The sequence below is a fragment of the Oncorhynchus masou genome, chromosome 9 (genome assembly GCF_036934945.1).
Source record: "Oncorhynchus masou masou isolate Uvic2021 chromosome 9, UVic_Omas_1.1, whole genome shotgun sequence".
Classification (NCBI taxonomy): Eukaryota; Metazoa; Chordata; class Actinopteri; order Salmoniformes; family Salmonidae; genus Oncorhynchus; species Oncorhynchus masou.
The window spans coordinates 64,788,282-64,816,096 of record NC_088220.1 but is presented as its reverse complement, the minus strand read 5'-3'; the positions used below and the strand labels follow the sequence as shown (position 1 = coordinate 64,816,096).

The window sequence follows — 27,815 nt, the reverse complement described above, 5'->3', positions numbered from 1 at the left end:
TTATATACTAAAATTACTTTATTACAGCTGATTTCTGTTCAATATTCCTCTGCCAGCACAATAGTAATTATAATACAAACAAAATAGTACATTTGATCCTAGTTTTTATTCTTTTGTTTTATGAATCTTTTTACACATTTCCACTCACTTTTTTGTATTTTTTGTTGGTGAAAATGTATGTATAATTTTCATAATCTTTCAGACATTCAATAACAGGTTTCACAATCTATACATTTTAATACAGGTTATATAAGAGTTGTAGTGGTAATGTTGTGCCAAGGAAGAATACTGACATCCTCATAGAAATGGACCCTCTGTTTTCATAAGTAGCCTGTCACCATCTTTTCAAGCCTCTACATTGGCCATCTGACCAGAACGGCTCATATCATGCGATTTCTAAACATTTCATGCCATCAGCCCAAGCCAAGGGTAATGTTAGGTAACTCTTGAGATGAAACAATGCAGTGGTGTTTGGGCTTGGCAGCTCTGGTATGGCACAGTGTTTGACCAGAGGGAGGACCTCCATGTTTCTTTAGCTTGTTTCTCACTCAGTATCCCATACTTTCAGTCAGTAGGACAAAAGTTGACAACATCAATGTTAAATGATAACTGAAAACATTATTCAGGTTGGTGGAGAAGCCTTGTAAATTATTAAAACAAATATGAATAAAAGTATCTAAGTAGTCTCACAATTTTGGGGGGGGGGGGGGAATTATTAACAAAATGGTGTGACGGGTTGGCAATCAATCTCGTATGAGATGAAGTTTCATTGGCGTTTAGTGCTTTCCATGATCCTTGGGATGTCCCTACCCAAACTTTTACCATTTTAAAATATCAACTTCAATGGGGTAGGAACGTCCCAAGGTTCACAGATAGCAAGGACCTTTCATTGGCCTGACATGAACCATTGGCCCGAAAAAGCTGTTGACCTGAACAAGGGCTCGGTCCCAATAATCAGAAATACCGCTCCTTTTTCTCCCCTGGCCACTGTTCATAAAATACTTGTTGGGTATAAGCATTATACTGGTAAATTAACCTATTGAGGCTTTTGACCTCTGTAGTTACAAATGAAAGGAAACAAGAGGTGGAAGGTTTTGGAGAGTATTGGGACACACTCACAGCCCTATGTACTGTAACATAATGAGACCCATGCTTGCTTTTTGGAAAGGACAGTTGGATATGATCTGCAACCATTTAAAACAAACTTCTCCTACGTCTCAAAAAATAAACAAAACTTCCCAGCATCTTTGTGCCCATGAAATCAAACATGTTTTTGCTGCACAATTGCAGGATCACATTCAACAAGAACAAACAGAATAGTTAATCATCTGGTGGATGTGAATGTAGAAAGGGTGGAATAGGAGAAAACATACCAGAGGTATCAAGACTCACTGCAATGAAAGGCTTCATGAAGGGTGCAATGACTAACAAAGTGTGTGACAGTAAAGGGAAATGACAGTGTAGGCTATGCATGCACAGGAAGCCGTAAGAGTCAGCGTACACACAACCAAGCTCACTTTCCATCAGTTACTTTTACAGACCCTCATACCAATCTCAACCTTGTTTAATATTTGGTTAGTGTCTGTCAAGTTAAATAATGTTAGTCTTACAGATTATTATTTGTTATTTTCTTTTTCACAATGCAAGTTTAGTTTTAAAATGTTTAATCTCTTAAATTGTATATATACACACAATATGAACATTTCACCCCACATTAATGAAAAGACGATACATTTCCTAAGATATCTGCATCTCTAGGACTTTTTAAGCCTCGTGGCCTTTTCAATATATATACGTTTTGAAAGTGTTTTAGATTTCCAGATGGAGATAGTTACCCTCATAATAAATGCAGATTTGGTGTGTGAGGGAATGCAGGTTGAGAAAGGAGGGGAACCAAAATGGCATAAACTCACCCCTGAAAAAAAAAACAGTTAGGGGAAAATACCAAAAAGTGGAGAACATGTTTATGGATAGAACCCACTGTAGGTGTCCAAGTAAATAACTACATAAGTGCTTTGCCACCTTTAAAGATGGAATCTGCATTAGGGGAAACTGTGCCACTGCCCGCCCCAGCACCTTGGTTATTGTTTTGTGAACAAAACTAATGAGAGGCGCGTAGAGCAGTGTGGCAAAAAATTGCACGTGCAATGATGTCTTTCTTGTTGTAACATCCCAAATGGACATGGCAGTGTCACCATTAAGGTTTCCAGCTTTAACCACTCACCAACATAAGTGTAGAATGATCATTTAGTGTGAGTGTTATATTTACATGATGAACACCAGTAACAAGTATATGAGCTTCATTCACCTGCCATTGTTACTTTTAGGGTGGTGAGATGAGCTCTTTTTTCCTGATTGCGGAGTTCTTAGTTTTGCTCAAGTTGTGGACCATTATCATTTTAAACACTTTGACTGCCTTACATTAACCAGCTCTCACAAACATGTACTCCTTGCCAAGCCTGCTGTTATGGTCAAAAAGAGCCTTCACATAGAGATTAGATCGTTCCTTTTCAAACACATTCTGAAACCATGTTACCTTTTTTTTCTACTTATGGAAGCTCTGCTCTACTGTGCCCACTGCTTTCATGTTAAACCTGGCCTGGAAATTTTGTGCGAAAGGTGTTTTTCAACCAGCATACAATAGAAGTCCTTTAACTAACCCCGTCACCATACTCTATAATCTGTTTTGTTCTTGTCCAACATGAAACCTCCACAGAGCCATAGAAATGTGTCTACATACTGGTAACTCACTTGTAATTAACCCCAGGCATTCAAATCCTGACTCTGTATCAGACTTTAAGGTCAACTATTAGCTAGACTTTTCGACTTCCTCACTTCAGCCACATAATACCAACACACTATATGCATCCCTCAGGTTGCTGTGCTTAAAATAAAGTCAAATTACAATGTGTTTTACTGTATACATTTGTTATACTGTATAAAGTGCTTTGACAAGGCAGCAGTATTTAAAGGCACTACAATAAAATCAACTGATAAATGTCAGGGTTCTTAAAGGCATTACAGAGTCTTTGCTCTTGTATCTGACAATCATGTAGCCCAGGATAAATTATACTGATCCTCCTTCTCGGTCATTCAGCCAACTAAGATGGAACTCACAATCTGTCATCCTCCGCACAGCAGAGACACACAGAACCAGCCCTCAAGTACCTGTATGCATGATATTATCACCTTCAGAACTTCTGTTCAACTGATCACTTCACAAACCTCCTGATATCGACATCCTTTTCAGGGGTACATGAGGACAGATGTTGGGATCCTCTCATCCTGAGGTACATCATTTTCATTGAACGATGCCAACATCTGTGCAAACTAAATGGAAACTAGTTTGAAGTGTAATAATTGAATCAATCTGAGCTGAACTAAAACATGCAGGTTTTACACTGAGAATGAATGATCAGTATCAGGGCATAGAAAGGCACCATCTTACTGAGCATTAACATACATATACACGTTTAGCTGTTAGCTAAGCCTTTTGTTTATTATGGCTCTGCCATGTCCCTCTGGTTTTGGCTGATGTAGTAATGCTATGAGAGACACCCACCCACTTGGAAACCCTAAACAGTGAAGATTTGGATCTACTGTAGGTGGGCTATTATGGCCTAAGGAACGGTTGACAATAAGTGAAGACTGCAGCCTAGTGGCCGGCATCACACAGTACAGTAGTACAGAACTGAGTTGAATATGGCCATAGTTGAAGCTATGGTCAGCCTGGCCCCTAACGTTGCATCCGAAACAGACAAATAAAACATTCATATTCTGCTTTAGTGTTCTTATTGGCAAATGGATGGATTAGCAGCTTAAACTCCCACAGGGAGGTGTGAAATAAAATGCATATCACTAAATGCTGGCAAAATGCTCATTGATATAAAAAGGTTCACTGTCTGTTACTGCTTTTCCAATATATTAAATGTAAACACTGAGCTTTCAAATGGCAAGTGTAACTGAATTTCACAACAAAAATCCTACCTCAATGATATAACCTCTGCTAAAAAAAACATATCTTGCTCTTACCAGCTGCAATTCCCCCCAAAATATTTTCTTTCTTAATATAAAAAACAGACAAATAAGAATAGTTCAACATAATTTGACTAATTCTACAAACCCAAACAAAAAAAAATCCTATCCACAAAATTTCACCACATTCCTGCAACAGGGGTTGATAGTAACTAAGTTGTGAGATGTTTATTAACAACTGCCTGGCTTAAAATAGGTTTGGCTACAACAACAAAAGCTAGTTTAATGGAAGCTGACCATAATACAAGCCAACAACATTGTGTCCCAGTGTCCCTTACATCCTCAAACCTAAATGATCATTTCAAACCAACTTAAATGATCATTTCAAACCAACTTGAATTTGTTTCAGGTATTGTCAAGGAGCTCTATATGGTATCTGTGCAGTTCTTTAAATCTCTCCCTGTTAAAATCTTTCAGAATACAAAACATTTTTCTGATTTCGAAAGAGAAACAATCTCAGCTATTTAAAATAACCATAAAAACAGGCTGGCATAAGGAGAATAAAAAAATATTTAAAAATCAAGTAACTGGATAGATGGGCCAATGTATTATCAAATTTGGAGCAGGGGAATTTCATGGGCTGTCTTAGCTTGCTGTGATTAATAGACACTACATTAAAAAAATAAAAGCAGTTAGCAGATGTCAAAAGGCTTTTTGACAGTGGTCTCAGTGGTGGAAGGGGGGCAGTGGCACATATATGTACATGAAAACGATTTCTAAGTGAGAGAACTGTAAAATAAAGAACGGAGGAAGTATTAAGTGTTGACACTGAATGGTTTCAATAGAAACAGAAGAACTGATCTGTATGTGTGCTAATAAACTGCTGTGTAGAGGGGGGTGTGCCTCTTTCAGCCCTTTTGACCTGAGCAACATTTATTTCCACACGCATCCACATCTGTACACAGGACAGGAGAGGAACGAGGGATAGGAGAGAGGAGAGGTGGAGGTGTAGCAGAGCTCAGCCCATGCTGTCCCACTCTGCAGCGCCCTACTCTGACTCTGGTGCTGGGCTGGGCGTCTATGTGTAGGACAGGTGCGACCCATTGGATATCTGAGAGTTGACACTGGTGCTCCTGCTCATAGCCTGCTCACTGCGCCCCCCTGAGGCTGTCCTGCTTAGTGCCTGGGGGCTGTTCTGCACTCCTCCACTGCCTCTGGCCCCCAGGGGCCCTGCCGAGGGGTGGCCCCACGGCTGAGGACACCCGCCTCCCTGCATGCCTTGGCCCCAGGCTTGCTGCATAGGGGACCCTCCCTGACCAGAGTGGTGATGGTGATGGCTGCCTTGGTGCCCTGACCCTCCACTGCCCCAGTGTAGCCCTTGAGAGGAGCCCCCAGAGTGGTGCTGTGTCTGGGGGTGGGCCCAGCTGCCTGGGGCCCCGGGGAAGCTGTGGCTAAAGGCCTCTGGGGAGAGGTTGGACAGCACCATGTTGTTGAAGCCTAGACGCATGCTCTCCGAGTCGAATGCTTCGATCTCCCTGGCCTGGCGCTCCAGCAGGCTACGGATCCTCTCCGAACGCTCATTCTGAAGAGCCAGCATCTCCTCCTCAATCTGAAGATACACACAGCTGCTCAGTACTATAATATGTTCATTTCAAAATAGCACTGGTTTATCAATAATAACAGCAAACTCTGGAGCTTAAAATTAAATAAAGCCCAAATGTCAATTGAGACTTTTTGCCACTGCATCCCAAATGGCACACTGCATCCCAAATGGCACACTGCATCCCAAATGGCACACTGCATCCCAAATGGCACACTGCATCCCAAATGGCACCCTATCCACTTAAAAGTGCCCTACATTTGACCACAGTGCACTATACAGGGAATAGGGTGCAAATTGAGATGCAACCCATGTTATATATATATATATATATATATATATTTTCCCAGTATGGAAGATCAGACCTTCTGCTCCAGTAGGGCCCTCCGGAGGGACACTCTCTGCTCCAGGTCCTTCCGCTCACGGTCGTGCTGGGCGTCCGTCTGCATCTTGATCTTGCTCTGGTAGGCGTTGAGTAGCTCCAGCTCCTGCTGCAGCTGCATCCTCAGCACCTGGCACTGAGCCTCCTGAGCCTCATCCAAACGCAGCTAGAGACGAGAGGGGAGCCAGACAGGGTGTCAGTACAATGTTAAGGGATTTTGGCAATAAGGCCCTTTATCTACTTCAACAAAAAAAGGAGATCCGCAAAATAGGAGCTCAGATGAAATAATTGAATAACCAATGTTTGGACAGACAAGCTGTCTTCCTCAGGGTATAATGAAAAACTGCAGGTCACTAGTTTATATAGTGTCAAAGGACAGATACAGGTGTCTAATCATGGCCGGGTGTGGCTTGATATCATTGGTTAATTTACAGATATAAATAGAACATATTAAAAACAAATGATAGTATACAATCATAGACAATTTGGCTACATAAGCCTACAAACATTTACAATGAACAACAAAATCACAAGAATGTCTTCAGATCCTAGTCTACGCTGAGACCGAAGGGACCAAGGGTCTTTAAATTAAAGATTCAGGCAGCTTCTTGTTTGAACAATAAATCGTCGAGGTCACCCCCACTCCTAGGGAGGGTGATGTGTTCAATGCCGATTTAACGTAGGGACAAAATCGAGTGGTTCGCTTCCAAAGTGGGCCACAACTGGGTAGGTTGAGTTTTTGCAGGTGCTGACCTAACATAATCGTTTTGTGTGCTTTCGTCGTAAAGCCTTTTTGAAATAGGACACTGTGGCTGGATTTACAACAAGTTTATCTTTAAAATGGTGTAAAATACTTGTATGTTTGAGGAATTTTAATTAGGAGATTTCTGTTGTTTTGAATTTGGCACCCTGCAATTTCAAAAATGCCTATCATCAGTAGTCAGCTTTTTAGAAACTCATCCCCTCTCCTGCAGTGTTTTTAAAACCCCTGTGTGACTCACAGCCTGTGTGGAGAGCATCTCGTTGATAGAGTGGTCGTACTGCTCAGCCAGGATGGCCAGCTTGCGGGTCTGCTCCTCCTTTAGACGCTTCAGGACAGCCTTGTGGTCAGACTTTGGTGTGCTCTCCAGTAGGTGGTTTCTCAAGGCCTTGAACTGTCTGGTCTGGATCTTACATGTGTCTTGGAACTGTTTCTTAATCTGGAGCTCTTTGGACTGGGACAGAGGAAGGAGGAAGAGAGGACAAAGAACAGTGAGGGGTCAGGTCTGGAGCTCTTCGGACTGGGATAGAGGAGGGAGGAAGAGAGGACAACAGAACAGTGAGGGGTCAGGTCTGGAGCTCTTTGGACTGGGATAGAGGACGAGAGGACAAACAGAACAGTGAGGGTCAGGTCTGGAACTCTTTGGACTGGGACAGAGAAGGGAGGACAAACAGAACAGTGAGGGGTCAGGTCGCTACATTAAGGCCATTAACGGTAACACAAAACAACAACGGTTTATGGGAATTGTGTGTGTTGGTATGTGTGTGTTCACCTTGAGGCTCTTGGGCTGCTGTCGGACCTCCATGACGTGTTTGCGTCGGAGCTCTCTCTCCCTCCTCTTGTTGTACTCCTGCTGGTTGGTGAGTTCTGTCTGGTGCTGCAGGCGGATCAGCTCAGCCCTCATCTTCTGGATGGTGTTGACCTGGCGGAACTCCAGCTCCTGCATGGACTCATGGTGCCGCAGCAGCATGGCATGCTCCAGGTCCTTCTGCGTCTGACGCTTATTCAGCTCCTACACACAGACGGACAGGCAGGGAGGAACAACCATACAGGTTAGGAGAAAACTGCATTCTTTAAGAGAAAGGGCAGTATGACAACCAGATAATGAGGTCACACAGGTTAATGGTATGGTTACAAAACATAAGGAAGTAGGAAAATGAGCAGAACCCACGGCTGAGCCATGGTTACAAAACGAAGCCCGAGAACAGGAAAGGGGGCCCTGTTTGAGGAGAGTGAGAGAGAAACAAGAGACTGTATGAACGAGGAGAGCTGAGTGATTACGGCTGACCTCTCTCACTAGGTCCTGCTCCACGTTGTGGCGAGCGATGAGGATCCTCCTCTTGAAGCGTCGACACTCCAGCTCCAGGTAGTGTCTCTGTCTCCTCAGCAGGTTGGCCTCCTCCTCAGCCTGGAAGTGCTGGAAGTTCTCCTTCTGCTTGGACAGCCACTCCTGCTTCTCCTTCTTAGGGGTCGACTGGTTCTCATTCAACTCCTGGGGGAAGAACAAGGACAGAGATTAAAAGGGGAAATCTGCAGTTACTACATCCATTTTTAGGCTTCTAAATTAATGATATAAACACATTCATTCTCGAACATTATAACTTATAAAAGCCTCATGAGCTTAGTTCAACTGTTGTACCCCATCAAAAGCCAAAATAAGCTTTTTACCAATGTTTGTAAACAAAGTAAATGTAATAACCTCAAAACTGTATAACCTCAAAACATGCTTAAAATTATAATTTTGATATCATGGATGCTCACTCCTTGCATCCATAGCTCTGTCTATGATTTTGAGTGTGGTTACACTTTCTCCAGCCCCATCCCTCAACCTTTAACCAGATCAGTGGCGGGTAGTATGCTTTGTTATCGTTTCAACTGCAGATTGGCACTTTAAGAAATTGTAAATAGGAGCTTGCTGTCCATATTTGCACATTTTCTGTAAAGGTTAGTCTTTCTGTGAGTCTGACATGCTGAGAGGATCATGTTGGCAAACATTTGTGCGTGTCATGTGTTTTTTCTTCAAATGATATAGCAATGTTTGATGCCTTGTATACTGTGTATAAAATGTGACCATTCATCTGTATGACCGCATGTGATTCTCTACCTCTTTGAGCTGCTCCTTGCGGAGTTTGTACTCTCGTTTCTGGGACTCTAGGAAGCTGTTGAGCTCTTTCTTCTGCTGGCTCTGGATGTGCTGCTGGAACTTCTTCTCATCATTAGTAAAGGTCTTTGCCTGCAGACACACAAAATCAACATTTGAAAACGTCTCCAAAACTTAATTTAAAACAATAACTTTTAACAGTGACCTAGGGAACAGCAGTAGAATCTAGACAGAGTATGAATGATGGAGTAAGTATGGAGTACGTGAGAAAACGACTGTACATCTTTCTCCATGGCGGCCTGGTGCTTCTTAATGAGTTTCTCCATCTCCTGGGCAAAGCTGTTCCTCTGGTTCTCCAGCTCTTTGTCCAGACGGAGCCGGTGTTCGTCCATCTCAGCCTTCACCTTGTTCTCCAGGGCCATCAGCTGCTTCTGGTGCTGCCTCCTCATCCTCTTATAGCCTGACATCTGCTCTCTCAGCTCACTGTCCTGCTCGTGCTCCTTCATCTGACGGGTCACCTGGGGGAAACATAGGGCTTATCATAGAACTCTGGACTCAGCTTATACTCTCCTACAGGAGCAGACGCTTAAAGGCCCAATGCAACTGTTTTTTTCTCAATATCATTTCAATATCATTTCTGGGTAACAATTAAGTACCTGTTTTAAATTAAAATGCTCAAAAAGAAACCAAAACCTTTTTTAGCAAAGAGCAATTTATCAAGCAAAATTTAGCTAGGACTGTCTGGGAGTGGTCTTCTCTTTTTGTTATTTCACCTTTATTCAACCAGGGAGGCCAGTTGAGAACAAGTTCTCATTTACAACTGCTACCTGGCCAAGATAAAACAAAGCAGGTCGACAAAAACAACAACACAGAGTTACACGTGGGATAAACAAACGTACAGTCAATAACACAATAGAATCTATATACAGTGTGTGCAAATGAAGTAAGATTAGGCAGGTAAGGCAATAAAAAGGCCATAGTGGTGAAATAATTACAATTTAGCATTAACACTGGAGTGATAGATGCACAGATGATGATGCGCAAGTAGAGATACTGGAATACCAAAAATAACAATATGGGGATGGTGTAGTTGGGTGGGCTATTTACAGATGGGCTGTGTACAAGTGCAGTGATCAGTAATCTGCTCTGACAGCTGATGCTTAAAGTTAGTGAGGGAGATATAAGACTTCAGCTTCAGTGATTTTGGCAATTCGTTCCAGTCATTGGCAGCAGGGAACTGGAAAGAAAGGCGGCCAAAGGGGGTGTTGGCTTTGGAGATGACCAGTGACATATACCTGCTGGAGCGCGTGCTACGGGTGGGCGTTGCTATGGTGACCAGTGAGCTAAGATAAGGCGGGGCTTTACCTAGCAAAGACTTATAGATGACTTGGAGCCAGTGGGTCTGGCGACGAATATGTAGCGAGGGCCAGCCAATGAGAGCATACAGGTCGCAGTGGTGGGTAGTATATAGGGCTTTGGTGACAAAACGGATGGCACTGTGATAGACTACATCCAATTTGCTGAGTAGAGTCTTGGAGGCTATTTTGTAAATGACATCGCCAAAGTTAATGATCGGTAGGATAGTCAGTTTTACAAGGTTATGTTTGGCAGCATGAGTGAAGGAGGCTTTGTTGCGAAATAGGAAGCCGATTCTAGATTTCATTTTGAATTGGAGATACTTAATGTGAATCTGGAAGGAGTGTTCACAGTCTCACCAGACACCTAGGTATTTATAATTGTCCACATATTCTAAGTCAGAACTGTCCAGAATAGTGATGCTAGTCGGGCTGGTGCGGGCAGCGATCGGTTGAAAAGCATGTATTTAGTTTTACTAGCATTTAAGAGCAGTTGCAAGCCACGGAAGGAGTGTTGTATGGCATTGAAGCTCGTTTGGAGGTTTGTTAACACAGTGTCCAAAGAAGGGCCAGATGTATTCAGAATGGATCAGAGAATCACCAGCAGCAAGAGCAACATCATTGATATATACAGAGAAAAGAGTCGGCCCGAGAATTGAACCCTGTGGCACCCCCATAGAGACTGCCAGAGGTACGGACAACAGGCCCTCCCAATTTGACACCCTGAGTGGGTCTGAGTGGGGGGTGGGAAACTGAATACTAGCTGTTAATGGCAGAGGTTTGAAACTCTCTTTCTTATTGGTCCATTAACTAATTTACAGCCTGGTTATGTCACCAGGCAGGCCAAAACTCCGTCCCACCAAAACATGCTGACATTTCTGGCAGTCTTTTCATACAGCTAAAAGGGCATTATAATCATTATCCCAATTTCACAGTATTATTCCAACCTCAGTTTGGAAATGTATATAAAACACTGAAAAATCACGTTTTTGACTGCACTTTAAGGGTCAATTTTAAATCATGTTAACTACAGTACCATTGTATTTCTATGGCTCGATGTGCTCTTACCAGGGAGGCCGTGCGTATTGTGGCAAAGTGCTCGCGGTTGCGGTGGTGTTTTGGCCGTGGAGTGTGAGCAGGGGGAGACTGGGGCTCAGTGAGCGGCCGGCTGTTAGGTTCCGACTCTTCACGATAAGTCGTCTCCTCCTCCTGAGGAAACAAATATAACGCAGTACTTCAACAGCAACATTTTTTTTTTCAAAATCATATGTGAAAGGCACTAGGAAACACTATAATCACTATGTTGTGTATTTCAATATAATTAAGGCAGTGTACAGTTATTCTGTGGGTCCAGCTCCAAGATCATCTCTACCCACCGGTTTGAGGTGAATGACGGAGCTGTTGGACATGACTGTGTGGTCTCCCTCCATCATGTCCAGTTCGCTCTTGTCATCTCCGGCGTCGGTCAGGCTGTTGACAGAGCTGCTCTGGGAGCTGGCGCTGATCGACATACTGGGGATAGACTGGTTACTGCCAACGCTGCTCACTGTGCCTGTCCTGCCACTCTGCTCCGGTTCCTGGGGACAACGCCATAACAACAGCAAGACACAGGTGAGTGAAATACTTTTTGAATCACAGTGTGTCAACTATAGCAGGTTATGAGCAGAGGATAAACAGGAACAACTGAAATTTGAGAGAACCAGGCCTCCCCACCAGGCCTCCCTTAACCTAATTATATGAGTGCATTTAGAGAAACTACTATTAAACTATTTCCTTGTTTAAAACACAACTAAATCTGCTTCAAGTTTATATGTTGTATTAGTAGGTAATGATTTAATGTGTTGTGGTCCGTTTTTTTAACTTCTTGCTGAATGTTGTTTGTGTGCTGTTTTCTACCTCATGTACATTGAGTGTGGGAAATGCGCATTTACAAATGAAATATGATCATTATTATTTCTAGCCTACTTAGGGTGTTTTCAAAGACTACAATGGTTCTGGTATAAACCATGCTCTCAAACTAAGCTCCACAGGAGAGCAGAGCCAGATTGGGCGACTGACCTCCTCGTCTCCGTCTTGTGCCTCGGCTGCAGGGCCGTTGTGAGCCTCCTGGAAGAGGATCTTCTTCATCTTGCGGTACTGCAGGTTGTCCAGCTCCCGCACTGCAACCTTGGTCCTCAGGATCAGGTCCATCAGGACAGAGTCGGGCCGCTCCCGCTGCACAAACGCATGCTGAGAAAGAGAGGGAGGCAGATGGACAATCATTTTCTTTTGAGTTGAGGGTGGGTATGATTCACGTTCATTTATTTATTTAACATTCACTCAAAATCAAGTCAACAGAGCCAGCTAGATATGTATCTATACATTTTGGCACTGGTAGATCATCATATATAAGATATGTGAGAGGTCTTACCTTTAACAGTACCTCCGAGTTGGGCCTGTCTTGGGGGAATTTCTGAAGGCAAGAATCTACAAAGTTTCGGAAGTAATCCGTCCTGAATTGAGAGACGGGGACAAGAAGGAAGAGATAGTTTCGTTCCCACCATGACACACTTTAAAAGTGGACAAATGCCTTCTCCTAAATAATAAGTCAACTCTGATGAAGCTACATGACGTACCATTCACTTGACTGCAGTGTGGGGCTTTCATTCTGCGCTATGTGATATAAGGCACTCATCGCATTCATATTGAACAGTGGAGGTTTTCTCTCAGCTAGAAACAAAGAGATTAGAGAAAACAATAGCTTACCAAGATCCACTAACAGTAAAACATAACAAGGAGGAATACAGATAGATATTAAAAGTAATAGAAAGACAGACAAAAGACTTACAGTGTCTTCGGAAAGTATTCAGACCCCTTGACATTTTCAACATTTTGTTAAGTTACAGCCTTATTCTAAAATGTATTCAAATATTTTTCCCCTCCTCAATCTACACACAATACCCCATAATGACAAAGCAAAAACAGGTTTTTAGAAATGTTTACTAACTTATTAAAAAAAAAAAAAACTGAAATATAACATTTACATAAGTATTCATACCCTTTACTCAGTACTTCGTTGAAGCACCTTTGGCAGCGATTACAGCATCAAGTCTTCTTGGGTATGACGCTACAAGCTGTATTGTGCGGCAGGGTAGCCTAGTGGTTAGAGCATTGGACTAGTAACCGAAAGGTTGCAAGTTCGAATCCCCGAGCTGACAAGGTACAACTCTGTCGTTCTGCCCCTGAACAGGTAGTTAACCTACTGTTCCTAGGCCATTATTGAAAATAAGAATTTGTTCTTAACTGACTTGCCTAGTTAAATAAAGGTAATATAAAAATGCGGGGAGTTTCTTGCATACTTCTCTGCAGATCCTCTCAAGCTCTGTCAGGTTGGCTGTGGAGCATTGCTACACTCTCAACAGAGATGTTCGATCGGGTTAAAGTCAAGGATATTCAGACTTGTCCTGAAGCCACTCTTGCATTGTATTGGCTGTGTGCTTAGGGTTGTTGTCCTGTTGGAAGGTGAACCGTCGCCCCAGTCTGAGGTCCTGAGCGCTCTGGAGAAGGTTTTCATCAAGGATCTCTCTGTACTTTGCTCCATTCATCTTTCCCTCGATCCTGACTAGTACCTACCACTGAAAAACATCCGCACAGCATGATACTGCCAAGTTTCCTCCAGACGTGACGCTTGGCATTCAGGCCAAAGAGTTCAATATGTGTTTCATCAGAGAGTTTTTAGGTGCCTTTTGGCAAACTCCAAGCGGGCTATCATGTGCCTTTTACTGAGGAATGCCTTCCTTCTGGCCACTCTACCATAAAGGCCTGATTGGTGGAATGCTTCCGAGATGGTTGTCCTTCTAGAAGTTTCTCCCATCTCCACAGAGGAACTCTAGAGCTCTATCAGAGTGACCATTGGGTTCTTGGTCACCTCCTGACCAAGGCCCTTCTCCCATGATTGCTCAGTTTGGCCGGATGGACAGCTCTAAGAAGAGTCTTGGTGGTTACAAACTTCTTCCATTTAAGAAGGACTTAAGCCACAGTGTTCTTGGCGACCTTCAATGCTGTAGAAATGTTTTGACACTCTTTCCCAGATCTGTTCCTCGACACATCTCTACAGACAATTCCTGGCTTGGTTTTTGCTCTGACATGCACTGAACTGTGGGACCTTATATAGACAGGTGTGTGCCTTTCAAAATCATGTCCAATCAATTGAATTTACCACGGGTGGACTTCAATCAAGTGATCAATGGAAATAGGATGCACCTGAGCCCAATGGAGTCTCATAGCAAAGGGTCTGAATAATTAAGGTATGTTTTATTTTTAATACATTTGAAAACATTTCTAATAACCTGTTTTCACTTTTTTAAATCCATTTTAGAATAAGGCTGTAACGAAACAAAATGTGAAAAAGTCAAGGGGTCTGAATACTTTCTGAAGGCTCTGTATTATTCAAACCAGTATGAAGAAGATATTGGTTTAAGATATGAATGAAGGAGAGCATTAAAACAACAGGAGAGCTAGTCTAGAGTTGAGTACATGGACGAGAGTTTACCTAATTCAATGCAGGTTATTCCCAGAGACCAGATGTCGATCTTCCCATCGTACTGACCTTCGTCCATAGCCAGGATTACCTCTGGGGCCATCCTGAGGAAACATCCCAATTTTAATGACCGGCACACCGCTTTTGATTTGATGGAAAATATTGAATGAGACTGTATACCATCTGAGACTCGAGACCATCTACTGTATCTTGCCTATGCTGCTCTGTACCATCACTCATTCATATATCCTTATGTACATATTCTTTATCCCCTTACACTGTGTATAAGACAGTAGTTTAGGAATTGTTAGTTAGATTACTTGTTGGTTATTACTGCATTGTCGGAACTAGAAGCACAAGCATTTCGCTACACTCGCATTAACATCTGCTAACCATGTGTATGTGACAAATTTAATTTGATTTGATTTAATTTTAGATGGTGCCCCATTTTTCAAACACCATCTATTTTTTCTCGTACATTGGGATTTTGAAACTCACCAATATGGCGTCCCCACAAAAGAGTTGGCTGGCGAGACAATGGAGGCAGAACCAAAATCTGCAAGTTTCACCTGGCCAGGCTCTGTCAGCAAGACGTTCCCTGCCTTGATATCTCTGTGAGACAGACAGAGGAGAGAGATGATGTCCTTACAGCTTTGTTCCACTGGCACAGGCACACTCCCTCCCTTAGGGCACAAAGAAGTCAGTCTAGCACGTCCACACATACAGGTATGAGGAGGACTCACCGGTGAATCATGTTGTGGGAATGAAGGTAAGCCAGCCCCTGTAGAGCACCGTGGGTAATCGCTGCTATTTCCATTTCTTGTAAGGGTTTCTTGTGAACTACAGAGGATGTAGAGAGAGAGAGAATGAAAGTGCTGCAAATCATGGGGAAAACCACAAAGAAGAACTAGTCTTATAATCTCAAAACTGCCATCTTACCTTCCAGGACATCTGACGCAGAGCCTAGACAGTACTCCATCACCAGCTACAGAGACAGAAAGAGAGAGTGTTATACTGGGCTAAATAATGTACCGTTTCAGAGTATTCACCCTGTTATCATAGCATTATGTTCCATTCAGATAACACTCTTACCCAGGCAGTGTGCTCTCGCAGATAGCATCCTTTATACTCTATGCTGTTTGGGTGCTGTATTCTCTGCAGAAACTTCACCTCCTTGATTATGTCTTGCCATTTCTGTAAGGTAAAAGAGTGGAACAATTACATCATGTTTGCATAACAAGCTTTAAAAGGACCAATCTCCCAGCATCTTGTTTTGGTAAAAAGCTGAGGGATGAGCCTGGAGAAATGTAACCACTCAAATTTATAGACTGACCATCCACAATATCACAATTATAGTTTTAAGCGTGTTGAGGCTATACAGTGTTTGCTTACATTTACAATGTTTACATATACTGGAGTAAAACAAGCTTGTATTTTGGGTTCCGATGGGATAATACTGTTGAACTAAGCTCATATGGCATTTATTATTTTTTATGTATTTATTACAAGTTATATTAGTTATATACGTCAAGAATCAAGTATATCATTCATGAATAAGTCCAAAAATGGATGTAGCAACTGCAGATTGCTACGGACAGAGATGCAGGCTGGAACTATGTGTTCTACATGGAACTTTAGTTACATCCCTTTGAGTTCCACTCTACTTCTTTGGGTTAATGAATTACCCGATCCAGTCATTTTGCCAGATTCAAATCTGATTATCAACTGTTTTTAGACTAAACCCTAGGGAATAGGCCACTGAATGGCAGTTCCACTACTTTAAGCAAATAAGCTTATCTCCAGCAAGATGTTTTAATTCAAAACTGCTGAGTAACACAACAAATCCCTTTGGAGACCAAACCTTACAAAAACTGTAGGTTTAATGCTCCGAACCCACTGAGGACAGGATCTTGAAGGATTAGGCCTTGTTAGAATACATGCTAATGAGCCTTTTCACAGTAAACCAATATTGAGACAGCAAACAACTTCAGCAACAGGCCTCTACTGTGTCAACTCATTGAAGTTGGGTAACCTTTATAACATGAAGCAATTGTTTCCTGGAGAACACATGTTTCATCACACCACTGATTAAATAAATTATCATGGGATTAATAGATAATATTGTTTGTCCACTGTGCTGACATTGTCACACAATTACCTGATTTACATATTTTTTTGCTTTTCAGAAAATAAATCATTATATTTGCAATTGAGTGAGAGATGCTTACGAACAAAACTAGAATTATGAAAGGTAATTGGTGTAACATCAATGGCATTTGATGCACAATCTGTCTCTTACCTCGTTGGATTGTTTTCCACTGTACGACATCTTCTTGATGGCCACCACCTCAGTGGTCCGCACATCTCGTGCCTGAAGAAAAACAAAAAGTCAACACCTTGCCCTATATCTTAAACAGTTCTGAATGGAAGTCCTGCTCTGTTACTGAGCACAGAGTGGTGGGTCCAAGTACTCACAAAGTAGACGGCACCGAAGCTGCCATGTCCGATCTCTCGCAGGTCTGAGAACAGTTTCTCAGGGTCCTCCTTGAAGAAGAGCTCAGCAACATCGGGGTCTTTCAGGCTCCCCGCCCGACTGGTGTTGGGCATGCTGAGGGGGGGACGTGCCAGTGCCGCCACCGCCGCGGCCAGGGATTATCTGGATATGCGACAGCGACGTGACAGCCCCCACCGACAGCTCATCTGCAGGACAACGGCCTCATATGTGTACACACCTTGGGGATGGAGAGGACAGAGAGTGAGATATATATATATATATATATTACATCTTAGTCATTTAGCAGACGCACTTATTTAGAGCGATTTCCAGTAGTGAGTGCTTACATTTGTCATACATTTTTTGTACTGCCTACCCCTAGGAATCAAACCTACAACCCTGGCATTGCAAGCGCCATGCTCTACCAACTGAGCCACATGGGACCCAAAATCAATCAAGTTCTGATATTGAGAGGGGGTGAATGGTGATTGATTGATTCTCCGGGATATAGAAGATACAACAGCCTGGACAATATTTACGCTTAAAAGGTGTTTCCACCGCCATTTCTCGCATAATCAATTTTACCAACACAAACCGATCCCACCATGTCGAAAGAATATTCTTTTTCTCCTTACTTTGTTCCCACCAGAACAGCAAGGTATCATGCTGAGTATGAGGTAGAGGAAGTGCAAAGTGGCAGACCACACCCGAAGTAGAGTAGAACCAAGACACGCGGAAACAAGAGTTGTGTGCAGTGTGTCTCAAGGGTTTCATCATGTGTAAGAATTCAGTTGTGTCATTAATGGATTGAAGAAGACAAAAACACCAGTGCTGTGCTGTCAACTTTTTCACTTAGTCCAGTGCTCTCTCCCTCGGATATGATGCACGCCACGGACTAGAGGTCAACCAATTATGATTTTTCAACGCTGATACCATTTATTGGAGGACCAAAAAAGCCGATGCCGATTAATCTGACAAATGTTTGTTATTTATTTGTAATAATGACAATTACAACAATACTGAATGAACACTTATTTTAACTTAATATAATACATCAATAAAATAAATTTAGCCTCAACTAAATAATGAAACATGTTCAATTTGGTTTAAATAATGCAAAAACAAAGTGTTGGAGAAGAAAGTAAAAGTGCAATATGTGCCATGTAAAAAAGCTAACGTTTAAGTTCCTTACTCAGAACATGAGAACATATGAAAGCTGGTGGTTCCTTTTAACAGGAGTCTTCAATATTCCCAGGTAAGAAGTTTTAGGTTGTAGTTATTATAGGACTATTTCTCTCTATATGATTTGTATTTCATATACCTTGACCATTGGATGTTCTTATAGGCACTTTAGTATTGCCAGTGTAACAGTATAGCTTTCGTCCCTCTCCTCGCTCCCCCTACCTGGGCTCGAACCAGGAACACATTGACAACAGCCTCCCTCGAAGCAGCGTTACCCATCGCTCCACAAAAGCTGCGGCCCTTGCAGAGCAAGGGGAACAACTACTCCAAGTCTCAGAGCGAGTGACGTCACCGATTTAACCGCTATTAACGCGCACCCCGCTAACTAGCTAGCCATTTCACATCGGTTACACCAGCCTAATCTCGGGAGTTGATAGGCTTGAAGTCATAAACAGCTCAAGCATTGCGAAGAGCTGCTGGCAAACACACAAAAGTGCTGTTTGAATGAATGCTTACGAGCCTGCTGGTGCCTACCACCGCTCAGACTGCTCTATCAAATCATAGACTTAATTATAACATAATAACACACAGAAATACGAGCCTTCTGTCATTAAAATGGTCGAATCCAGAAACTATCATTTTGAAAACAAAACGTTTATTCTTTCAGTGAAATACGGAACTGTTACGTACTTTATCTAACGGATGGCATCCCTAAGTCTAAATATTGCTGTTACATTGTACAACCTTCAATGTTATGTCATAATTATGTACAATTAATTCAAATTAATTACGGCCTCTGTTAGGAATAAATGGACTTCACACAGTTCGCAATGAGCCAGGCGGCCGAAACTGCTGCATATACCCTGACTGCTGCATTTAATTTTACCTTTATTTTTTACTAGGCAAGTCAGTTAAGAACAAATTCTTATTTTCAATGACGGCCTAGGAACAGTGGGTTAACTGCCTGTTCAGGGGCAGAACGACAGATTTGTACCTTGTCAGCTCGGGGATTTGAACTTGCAACCTTTTGATTACTAGTCCAACACTCTAACCACTAGGCTACACTGCCGCATATACCCAGACTGCAGCATATACCCTGACTGCTGCATATACCCTGACTGCCGCATATACCCAGACTGCCGCATATACCCAGACTGCCGCATATACCCAGACTGCCGCATATACCCAGACTGCCGCATATACCCAGACTGCCGCATATACCCTGACTGCCGCATATACCCTGACTGCCGCATATACCCAGACTGCCGCATATACCCAGACTGCCGCATATACCCTGACTGCCGCATATACCCTGACTGCCGCATATTCCCTGACTGCCGCATATTCCCTGACTGCCGCATATACCCTGACTGCCGCATATACCCTGACTGCCGCATATTCCCTGACTGCCGCATATACCCTGACTGCCGCATATACCCTGACTGCCGCATATACCCTGACTGCCGCATATACCCTGACTGCCGCATATACCCTGACTGCCGCATATTCCCTGACTGCAGCATATACTCAGACTGCAGCATATACCCTGACTGCAGCATATACCCAGACTGCAGCATATACCCAGACTGCAGCATATACCCAGATTGCAGCATATACCCAGACTGCAGCATATACCCAGACTGCTGCATATATCCAGACTGGTGCATATACCCTGACTGCTGCATATACCCAGACTGCAGCATATACCCTGATTGGTGCATATACCCTGACTGCTGCATATACCCAGACTGCAGCATATACCCAGACTGAAGCATATACCCAGACTGCAGCATATACCCAGACTGCAGCATATACCCAGACTGCAGCATATACCCTGATTGGTGCATATACCCTGACTGGTGCATATACCCTGACTGCTGCATATACCCTGACTGCTGCATATACCCTGACTGCTGCATATACCCAGACTGCTGCATATACCCAGACTGCTGCATATACCCAGACTGCTGCATATACCCAGACTGCAGCATATACCCAGACTGAAGCATATACCCAGACTGCAGCATATACCCAGACTGCTGCATATACCCTGACTGCAGCATATACCCAGACTGCAGCATATGCCCAGACTGCAGCATATACCCTGACTGCTGCATATACCCTGATTGGTGCATATACCCTGACTGGTGCATATACCCTGACTGCTGCATATACCCTGACTGCTGCATATACCCTGACTGCTGCATATACCCAGACTGGTGCATATACCCTGACTGGTGCATATACCCTGACTGCTGCATATACCCTGACTGGTGCATATACCCTGACTGGTGCATATACCCTGACTGGTGCATATACCCTGACTGGTGCATATTCCCAGACTGCTGCATATACCCAGACTGCAGCATATTCCCTGACTGCTGCATATACCCTGACTGGTGCATATACCCTGACTGGTGCATATACCCTGACTGCTGCATATACCCTGACTGCTGCATATACCCTGACTGGTGCATATTCCCTGACTGCTGCATATACCCTGACTGCTGCATATACCCTGACTGCTGCATATACCCTGACTGCCGCATATTCCGACTGCCGCATATACCCTGACTGCCGCATATACCCTGACTGCCGCATATACCCTGACTGGTGCATATACCCTGACTGCCGCATATACCCTGACTGCCGCATATACCCTGACTGGTGCATATACCCTGACTGGTGCATATACCCTGACTGGTGCATATACCCTGACTGCTGCATATACCCTGACTGCTGCATATACCCTGACTGGTGCATATACCCTGACTGCTGCATATACCCTGACTGGTGCATATACCCAGACTGCTGCATATACCCTGACTGCTGCATATACCCTGACTGCTGCATATACCCTGACTGCTGCATATACCCTGACTGGTGCATATACCCTGACTGGTGCATATACCCTGACTGCTGCATATACCCAGACTGCTTGCACGGAACGCAAGAGAAGTGACACAATTGCCCTAGTTATAAGAAATTAATGTTAGCAGGCAATATTAACTAGATATGCAGGTTTAAAAATATATACTTGTGTATTGATTTTAAAGAAAGGCATTGATGTTTATGTTTAGGTACATAGGTGCAACGACAGTGCTTTTTTTGCAAATGTGTTTGTTAAATCATCACCTGTTTGTCGAAGTAGGCTGTGATTCAATGAGAAATTAACAGGCACCGCATCGATTATATGCGATGCAGGACACGCTAGATAAACTAGTAATATCATCAACCATGTGTAGTTAACCAGTGATTATGTTAAGATTGATTGTTTTTTGTAAGATAAGTTTAATGCTAGCTAGCAACTTACCTTGGAAACTTGCTGCCCTCGCGTAACAGGTAGTCAGGTAGTCAGCCTGCCATGCAGGCTCCTCGTGGAGTGCCATGTAAGGCCGGTGGTTAGAGCATTGGACTAGTAACCAGAAGGTTACATAAACAAATCCCCGAGCTGACAAGGTAAAAATCTGTCGTTCTGCCCTTTAACAAGGCAGTTAACCCACCGTTCCTAGGCCGTCATTGAAAATAAGAATGTGTTCTTAACTGACTTGCCTAGTTCAATAAAGGTGTAAAATATATACAGTGGGGCAAAAAAAGTATTTAGTCAGCCACCAATTGTGCAAGTTCTCCCACATAAAAAGATGAGAGAAGCCTGTAATTTTCATCATAGGTACACTTCAACTATGACAGACAAAATGAGAAGAAGAAAATCCAGAAAATCACATTGTAGGATTTTTAATGAATTTATTTGCAAATTATGGTGGAAAATAAGTATTGGGTCACCTACAAACAAGCAAGATTTCTGACTCTCACAGACCTGTAACTTCTTCTTTAAGAGGCTCCTCTGTCCTCCACTCGTTACCTGTATTAATGGCACTTGTTTGAACTTTTTATCAGTATAAAAGACACCTGTCCACAACCTCAAACAGTCACACTCCAAACTCCACTATGGCCAAGACCAAAGAGCTGTCAAAAGACACCAGAAACAAAATTGTAGACCTGCACCAGGCTGGGAAGACTGAATCTGCAATAGGTAAGCAGGTTGGTTTGAAGAAATCAACTGTGGGAGAAATTATTAGGAAATGGAAGACATACAAGACCACTGATAATCTCCCTCGATCTGGGACTCCACGCAAGATCTCATCCCGTGGGGTCAAAATGATCACAAGAACGGTGAGCAAAAATCCCAGAACCACACGGGGGGACCTAGTGAATGACCTGCAGAGAGCTGGGACCAAAGTAACAAAGCCTACCATCAGCAAAGGCATTGAAGATGAAACGTGGCTGGGTCTTTCAGCATGACAATGATCCCAAACACACCGCCCGGGCAATGAAGGAGTAGCTTCGTAAGAAGCATTTCAAGGTCCTGGAGTGGCTTAGCCAGTCTCCAGATCTCAACCCCATAGACAATCTTTGGAGGGAGTTGAAAGTCCGTGTTGCCCAGCAACAGCCCCAAAACATCACTGGTCTAGAGGAGATCTGCATGGAGGAATGGGCCAAAATACCAGCAACAGTGTGTGAAAACATTGTGAAGACTTACAGAAAACGTTTGACCTCTGTCATTGCCAACAAAGGGTATATAACAAAGTATTGAGATAAACTTTTGTTATTGACCAAATACTTATTTTCCACCATAATTTGCAAATAAATTCATTAAAAATCCTACAATGTGATTTTCTGGATTTTTTTTCTCCTTTTGTCGGTCATAGTTGAAGTGTACCTATGATGAAAATTACAGGCCTCTCTCATCTTTTTAAGTGGGAGAACTTGCACAATTGGTGGCTGACCCACTCTGTGTGTATATATACACATATAAAACAAAATCTGCAAATCGGTGTCCAAAAATACAGATTACTGATTGTTATGAAAACTTGAAATCGGCCCTAATTAATCGCCCATTCCGAAATAGTATGTCCATTACTCTAGGATCACGGCCCTCTGAGCGTCCCTGGATGTCACAGGAGAGCCTAATAATAGGAGCGAGGGATGGGCACACTGGCCAGTGATGTAAGGCTGAGCTCTGGAGAGTGGCCAGTTATAGCTCTCGGTCCATTCTGGCGAATGAAGTAGGAAGAGATCACAGTCTCCTGTTTCCATAGAAACAGCAACTACTGTAAGAAAGCCAGTGTGCTGTGTCCAGGCTGATAGACAGTGACTCTCCGCCTCTCCCCCAACACCGTCTTGCTCCACTATTTTGGTGTGCACACAGACAAAGAAAATAGCACTGCAGCTGATAACCTCACAAAGAAAACCCAACATTACAACACAGTAGATAACTAAAGCTAAACTAAAACTAGCTAGTTGTTAGACCTGTACAGGTCAATACAGACACACTTCCTCAGTCAATTGACTCAAATACATATTTAAGGGGTATTTTCAATTCTCGAATAAAAAAGCTGAACTGTTTTTTACTAGGCCTAATCTAACATTGCCTGAGGAAGACCAACATGTGGTAGTAACACGAGCCACTCCTCGACAACATCAGAAAATTGACTAGTGCCTAATTATTTTTTTGGGGGGGTAATACCAAAATATTTTCACCGGTAACCCAACATGTCACTGTCTGTATGCCTCAATAAACATGTAATTTATTGCTGGCTCTTAAACATTATGCAATTATTGATAGCTAGCTAGTTATCTGAATAAAGTTGACAGTGCCCAGCCAGCTCAGATGATCAGCTGCACAGACACACTGAGCAACACTCTCCCTCTCTGACGCCAGAGTCACAAGACTGTTCCTCTCCCTCTCGGCCTGGGAGGAACAGCACAGCCAGACCCCAGTCTCTCAGGCACAGCAGTCAGACATCTTTTGTCCCGCAACACTGGACGACTCACTCACTACCCTGCTGCACAGACGCAGCCACAGCCCTGAAATAAAGTCTCATTAACGGCATGCGACTGTGGCTCTTTATTGCCATTGTTGTTTCTGAATGAGCCTTGTTGTTGTAGCCTCTCTCTCATGATGGTGACGTTTTGAACAGCAGGAGGCACGTGAGAGCAGTGACAGCGATGGTAACTGATACCTTTAATGAAACACTTCGGCGTGCTACTGACTCCCTACACACACACACACACACACACACACAGGCAGCAAGAATGCAGCCAGACAGGACAACAAAGCTGGAGGGATGGAATTCCCTCTCTCTGCATGCTGTCATTGCACTGCATTTCCTGTTTGCTCAGCTATAGGCACTGCTGGGACTTTTTTGGGCATTAAGACTCTTCTATCATAGCTTATACAGGCCTAGCAACGGTTTTGCTTTGGAGCTCTTATAGGGGAAAACAACTGTATTGTATTATTTGTGTAAGTGTAATGTAGTCTGTGATAGGCTAATCAATCAACTCAGGTATTGACAATGCAAAGGTGTGGATAAAAACATAGGCCATCCTTATTGTCCATCTATGGGGCTTATGTGCGTCTCTCTCTGCATTATGCATTATACCGTTTTTGAAGTGAATTGAAATGCAATTCATGAATTTATAAATTGTCACAGTAGAAAACCATTAGCAATATTCAATTTACTTCCTGAATTGAAAACTAAATTGACCTGACCCCTTTGTTTTAATGATTATGTAATAGACACCCATAAACAAATGAAATGAGTATGAACACATAGCCTACTCGTTTCAGTTCACAAGGTGAAGTAGCACCCATTTTATTTCATTTTCATTCATTTAATTTTCATTGACCAAAACACACACAGCTGAAACAGGAAAATTACAATTATGAATCAATATGCCAGGAGGACATCCCATTTATCATGCCTTCCATCATCTATGGTGCACTTTTAGGCCAACGTTAATGGCTTGGGGCATATGAATGTCACATAGCTAACAAATCCAATCATAGTCTAAACTACGGTAATAGCAGCTGGATGGTAATGCAAGCTGTTGCCAAATGCTGTCTTATTCTTAAAAATAATAAATTCTAGGCTTATTCAAATGCATTTAGAAGTGTTCTGTTCATATTAATGATGAATAACGACTGGAACACCCCGCATTTTGTAGACAAACCCCGTGTGGATCAAAGAAAGAGATAAAAAACAAAACAGACTATTGTTTACCATCTGATCTTTGAAACAGATGCAACATACACCTCATATGTGCCCTAGTTAATGTGATAGTACAGTAGCAAGATTGTCAGGTGACGAATCGCGTTCAAGCCAAACTCATCATTGTGAAATGTCCCTTGACTCCATAACCATATCGGTTGCTCGCTGGCAAGCTGGCTAGCCAAGGCTAGTAGTGGCATAGCTAACACATAACAGTACCTAGCTAGCTATAGCCAGGACATCGCTCAAAGATCTTGACTCCCCAAAATAAAATAAAATCGACAAAACATTTACTACTGTACTAGACAAGGCAGTCAACTTGAGCTAGGTAGCCAGCTAGTTAGTTTACTAATGTCAACAAATTCGAAGTTACCGGTAGCTAGTTACCTACACCCCATTCGAGTAGTGTGGTCGATGTGAAATCATGCTACGGCTGGCTCAGCAGCCGAGAACTTGAGGTAGCTAACTTGATGTTACTAGCTAGCCATGGAAGCCAACTTAGTATCGTATGTGGTGTGCAAGCAATACATGGTGATATGACAAGTGGTGTAGGTATTAGTACATTTTTGGGCTTCGTTACAAGAATTGTTTAACATCGTACCATTTACATTTTAAGGCGTTAAAACATATGAGGCTATCTATTATTAGTTATTCCTAGCCAGTTTAAACTCACCCTTCCGACAGGCCTGGATGGTTTGAACGGAGCAGATAATGTCGTGTGGTTCAACCAATTTTGGACAGGAAGAGTACTGGATTTGTTTTTTCCTGTATTATATTTTCCTTGCACTGATTTCTGATGTTTTTCAAAGTTGTCAACCGATTTGTAGCTTTAGATTGGCTGTGTAGAGTTGTTTAAAATCTCCACCCTTGGAGTAACTGGGATTGTCGTTTCCCGTACTACAGGCAGATCCCAAAGATGGCGGCTGTGCGTTCCACCACCTCCCTCCGTGACAAATACGGCGGGGAAATGTGAGGGAAGCTCAGGGAACACCACGAAAACACCCAAACTGAAAGCGACCGCACCCTTGATACCGTCGGAAGAGTGGATAGGCCTTTTCTTTGAGTGAGAGTAGAAGTATGTTCAATATTTCTCTGTGTTTATGTTGGGATTCTCTCCTGTCCTCTTCCAATTCAGCCAGTTCCGCCCTATCGCTGTAAACTCCCTCTGACCTATTCATATAAAGTCATTGCTTTGATCTAAACGCATGGAGCAGCAAACCTACCAAAACCTCAAGGGGCGGTGACAATACAGTTACTGATCTGCAGACTAAATAATTTATTATGGACAAAATAAAATGGCATGACCATAGCACAACAACGAATTGAATCTATGGACACAGTTGTTTTTTTTACAACGTTTCCCCAACATTGCTCAGCATGATGTATTTTAGAGAACCCAAGGGGATGGAAGAGGGCTTACTGCTGGTCCCCAATGTGATGCAATTGGAGTCATGATAAGGGCAAAAAAACATGATGATGTGATTCGATTCAGGGATACATTTAGTAAACATGTCCATGAACATCACTGTAGTTGGGTTCAATTAGTACAATTTAGTTTCAGACACAGACAGATACAGATACATGATTGTAATATATAACAAATTATGCATATGTTAATAACTAGGCTATTATAGATTGAACATTTGTGAGTTCTACTGTTTTATGTTAACACCCCGAAGAAAAGGACAACAGCCGCCTCCCAAGTCGAACAGCATCCTAAGGCGTCACTACAGACCCGGGTTGGATCCCAGGCCGTATTACAGCTGTCCGCGCCCGGAAACCCATGAGGTGACACAATTGGCCCAGGTTTATCCATGTTAGGTAGGGTTTGGCCGGTTGGGATTTCCTTGTCCCGTCATGCTCTAACAACTCCTGGAAGCTTACTTCGGTTGCCAGTTGGACTGTGTTTCCTCCGACACATTGGTGCGGTTGGCTTCCGGGTTAAGCGAGCAGTGTGTCAAGAAGCAGTGCGGCTTGGCAGGGTCATGTTCAGGAGGATGCATGGCTCTCGACCTTCGCCTCTCCCGAGTCTGTAGGGGAGTTTCAACGATGGGACAAGACTGTAAGTACCAATTGAATATCACAAAATTGGGGAGAAAAGGGGGTAAAAGTACAAAAATATATATATAAACAAAAACGAAAACCGCCAACTTATTGTATCAGTGATATTAGCAGGACTAGTATGATCAGATGACAACAGATCTAGGGTTGTCATCTAGACTTTTTATTAGTTTGCTGCTCATGTGTAGGGCATATCATGTTTATGTGTCTGCAACAACTTATAATGAGTTATGATCATATGGCCATATTATAACCCATTATTTCATTCTTGTACATCAGCCTTCACAAATTAGGTTTGTGAAGTCAATGTCTGTACCATTTCACACAAAAACAC

At 42.8% G+C, this 27,815-nt stretch overlaps 1 protein-coding gene across 1 annotated transcript; it reads right to left on the bottom strand.

Moving 5' to 3' along the window:
* Positions 1–26,630, bottom strand: LOC135546471 (serine/threonine-protein kinase TAO1-like). The gene is made up of 20 exons (XM_064974913.1): positions 26,094–26,630; positions 17,168–17,424; positions 16,992–17,063; positions 15,785–15,886; positions 15,632–15,677; positions 15,436–15,532; positions 15,191–15,304; positions 14,705–14,796; positions 12,789–12,882; positions 12,584–12,665; positions 12,232–12,402; positions 11,550–11,750; positions 11,242–11,382; positions 9,100–9,336; positions 8,822–8,950; positions 8,006–8,209; positions 7,490–7,729; positions 6,959–7,171; positions 5,941–6,123; positions 1–5,584 (listed from the first exon to the last, which is right to left on the bottom strand). The coding sequence occupies exons 2-20, from the start codon at positions 17,297–17,299 to the stop codon at positions 5,054–5,056; spliced, it is 3,081 nt and encodes a 1,026-aa protein (XP_064830985.1). The 5' UTR covers positions 17,300–17,424; positions 26,094–26,630; the 3' UTR covers positions 1–5,053.
* Between the last annotated feature and the right edge of the window lie 1,185 nt (positions 26,631–27,815).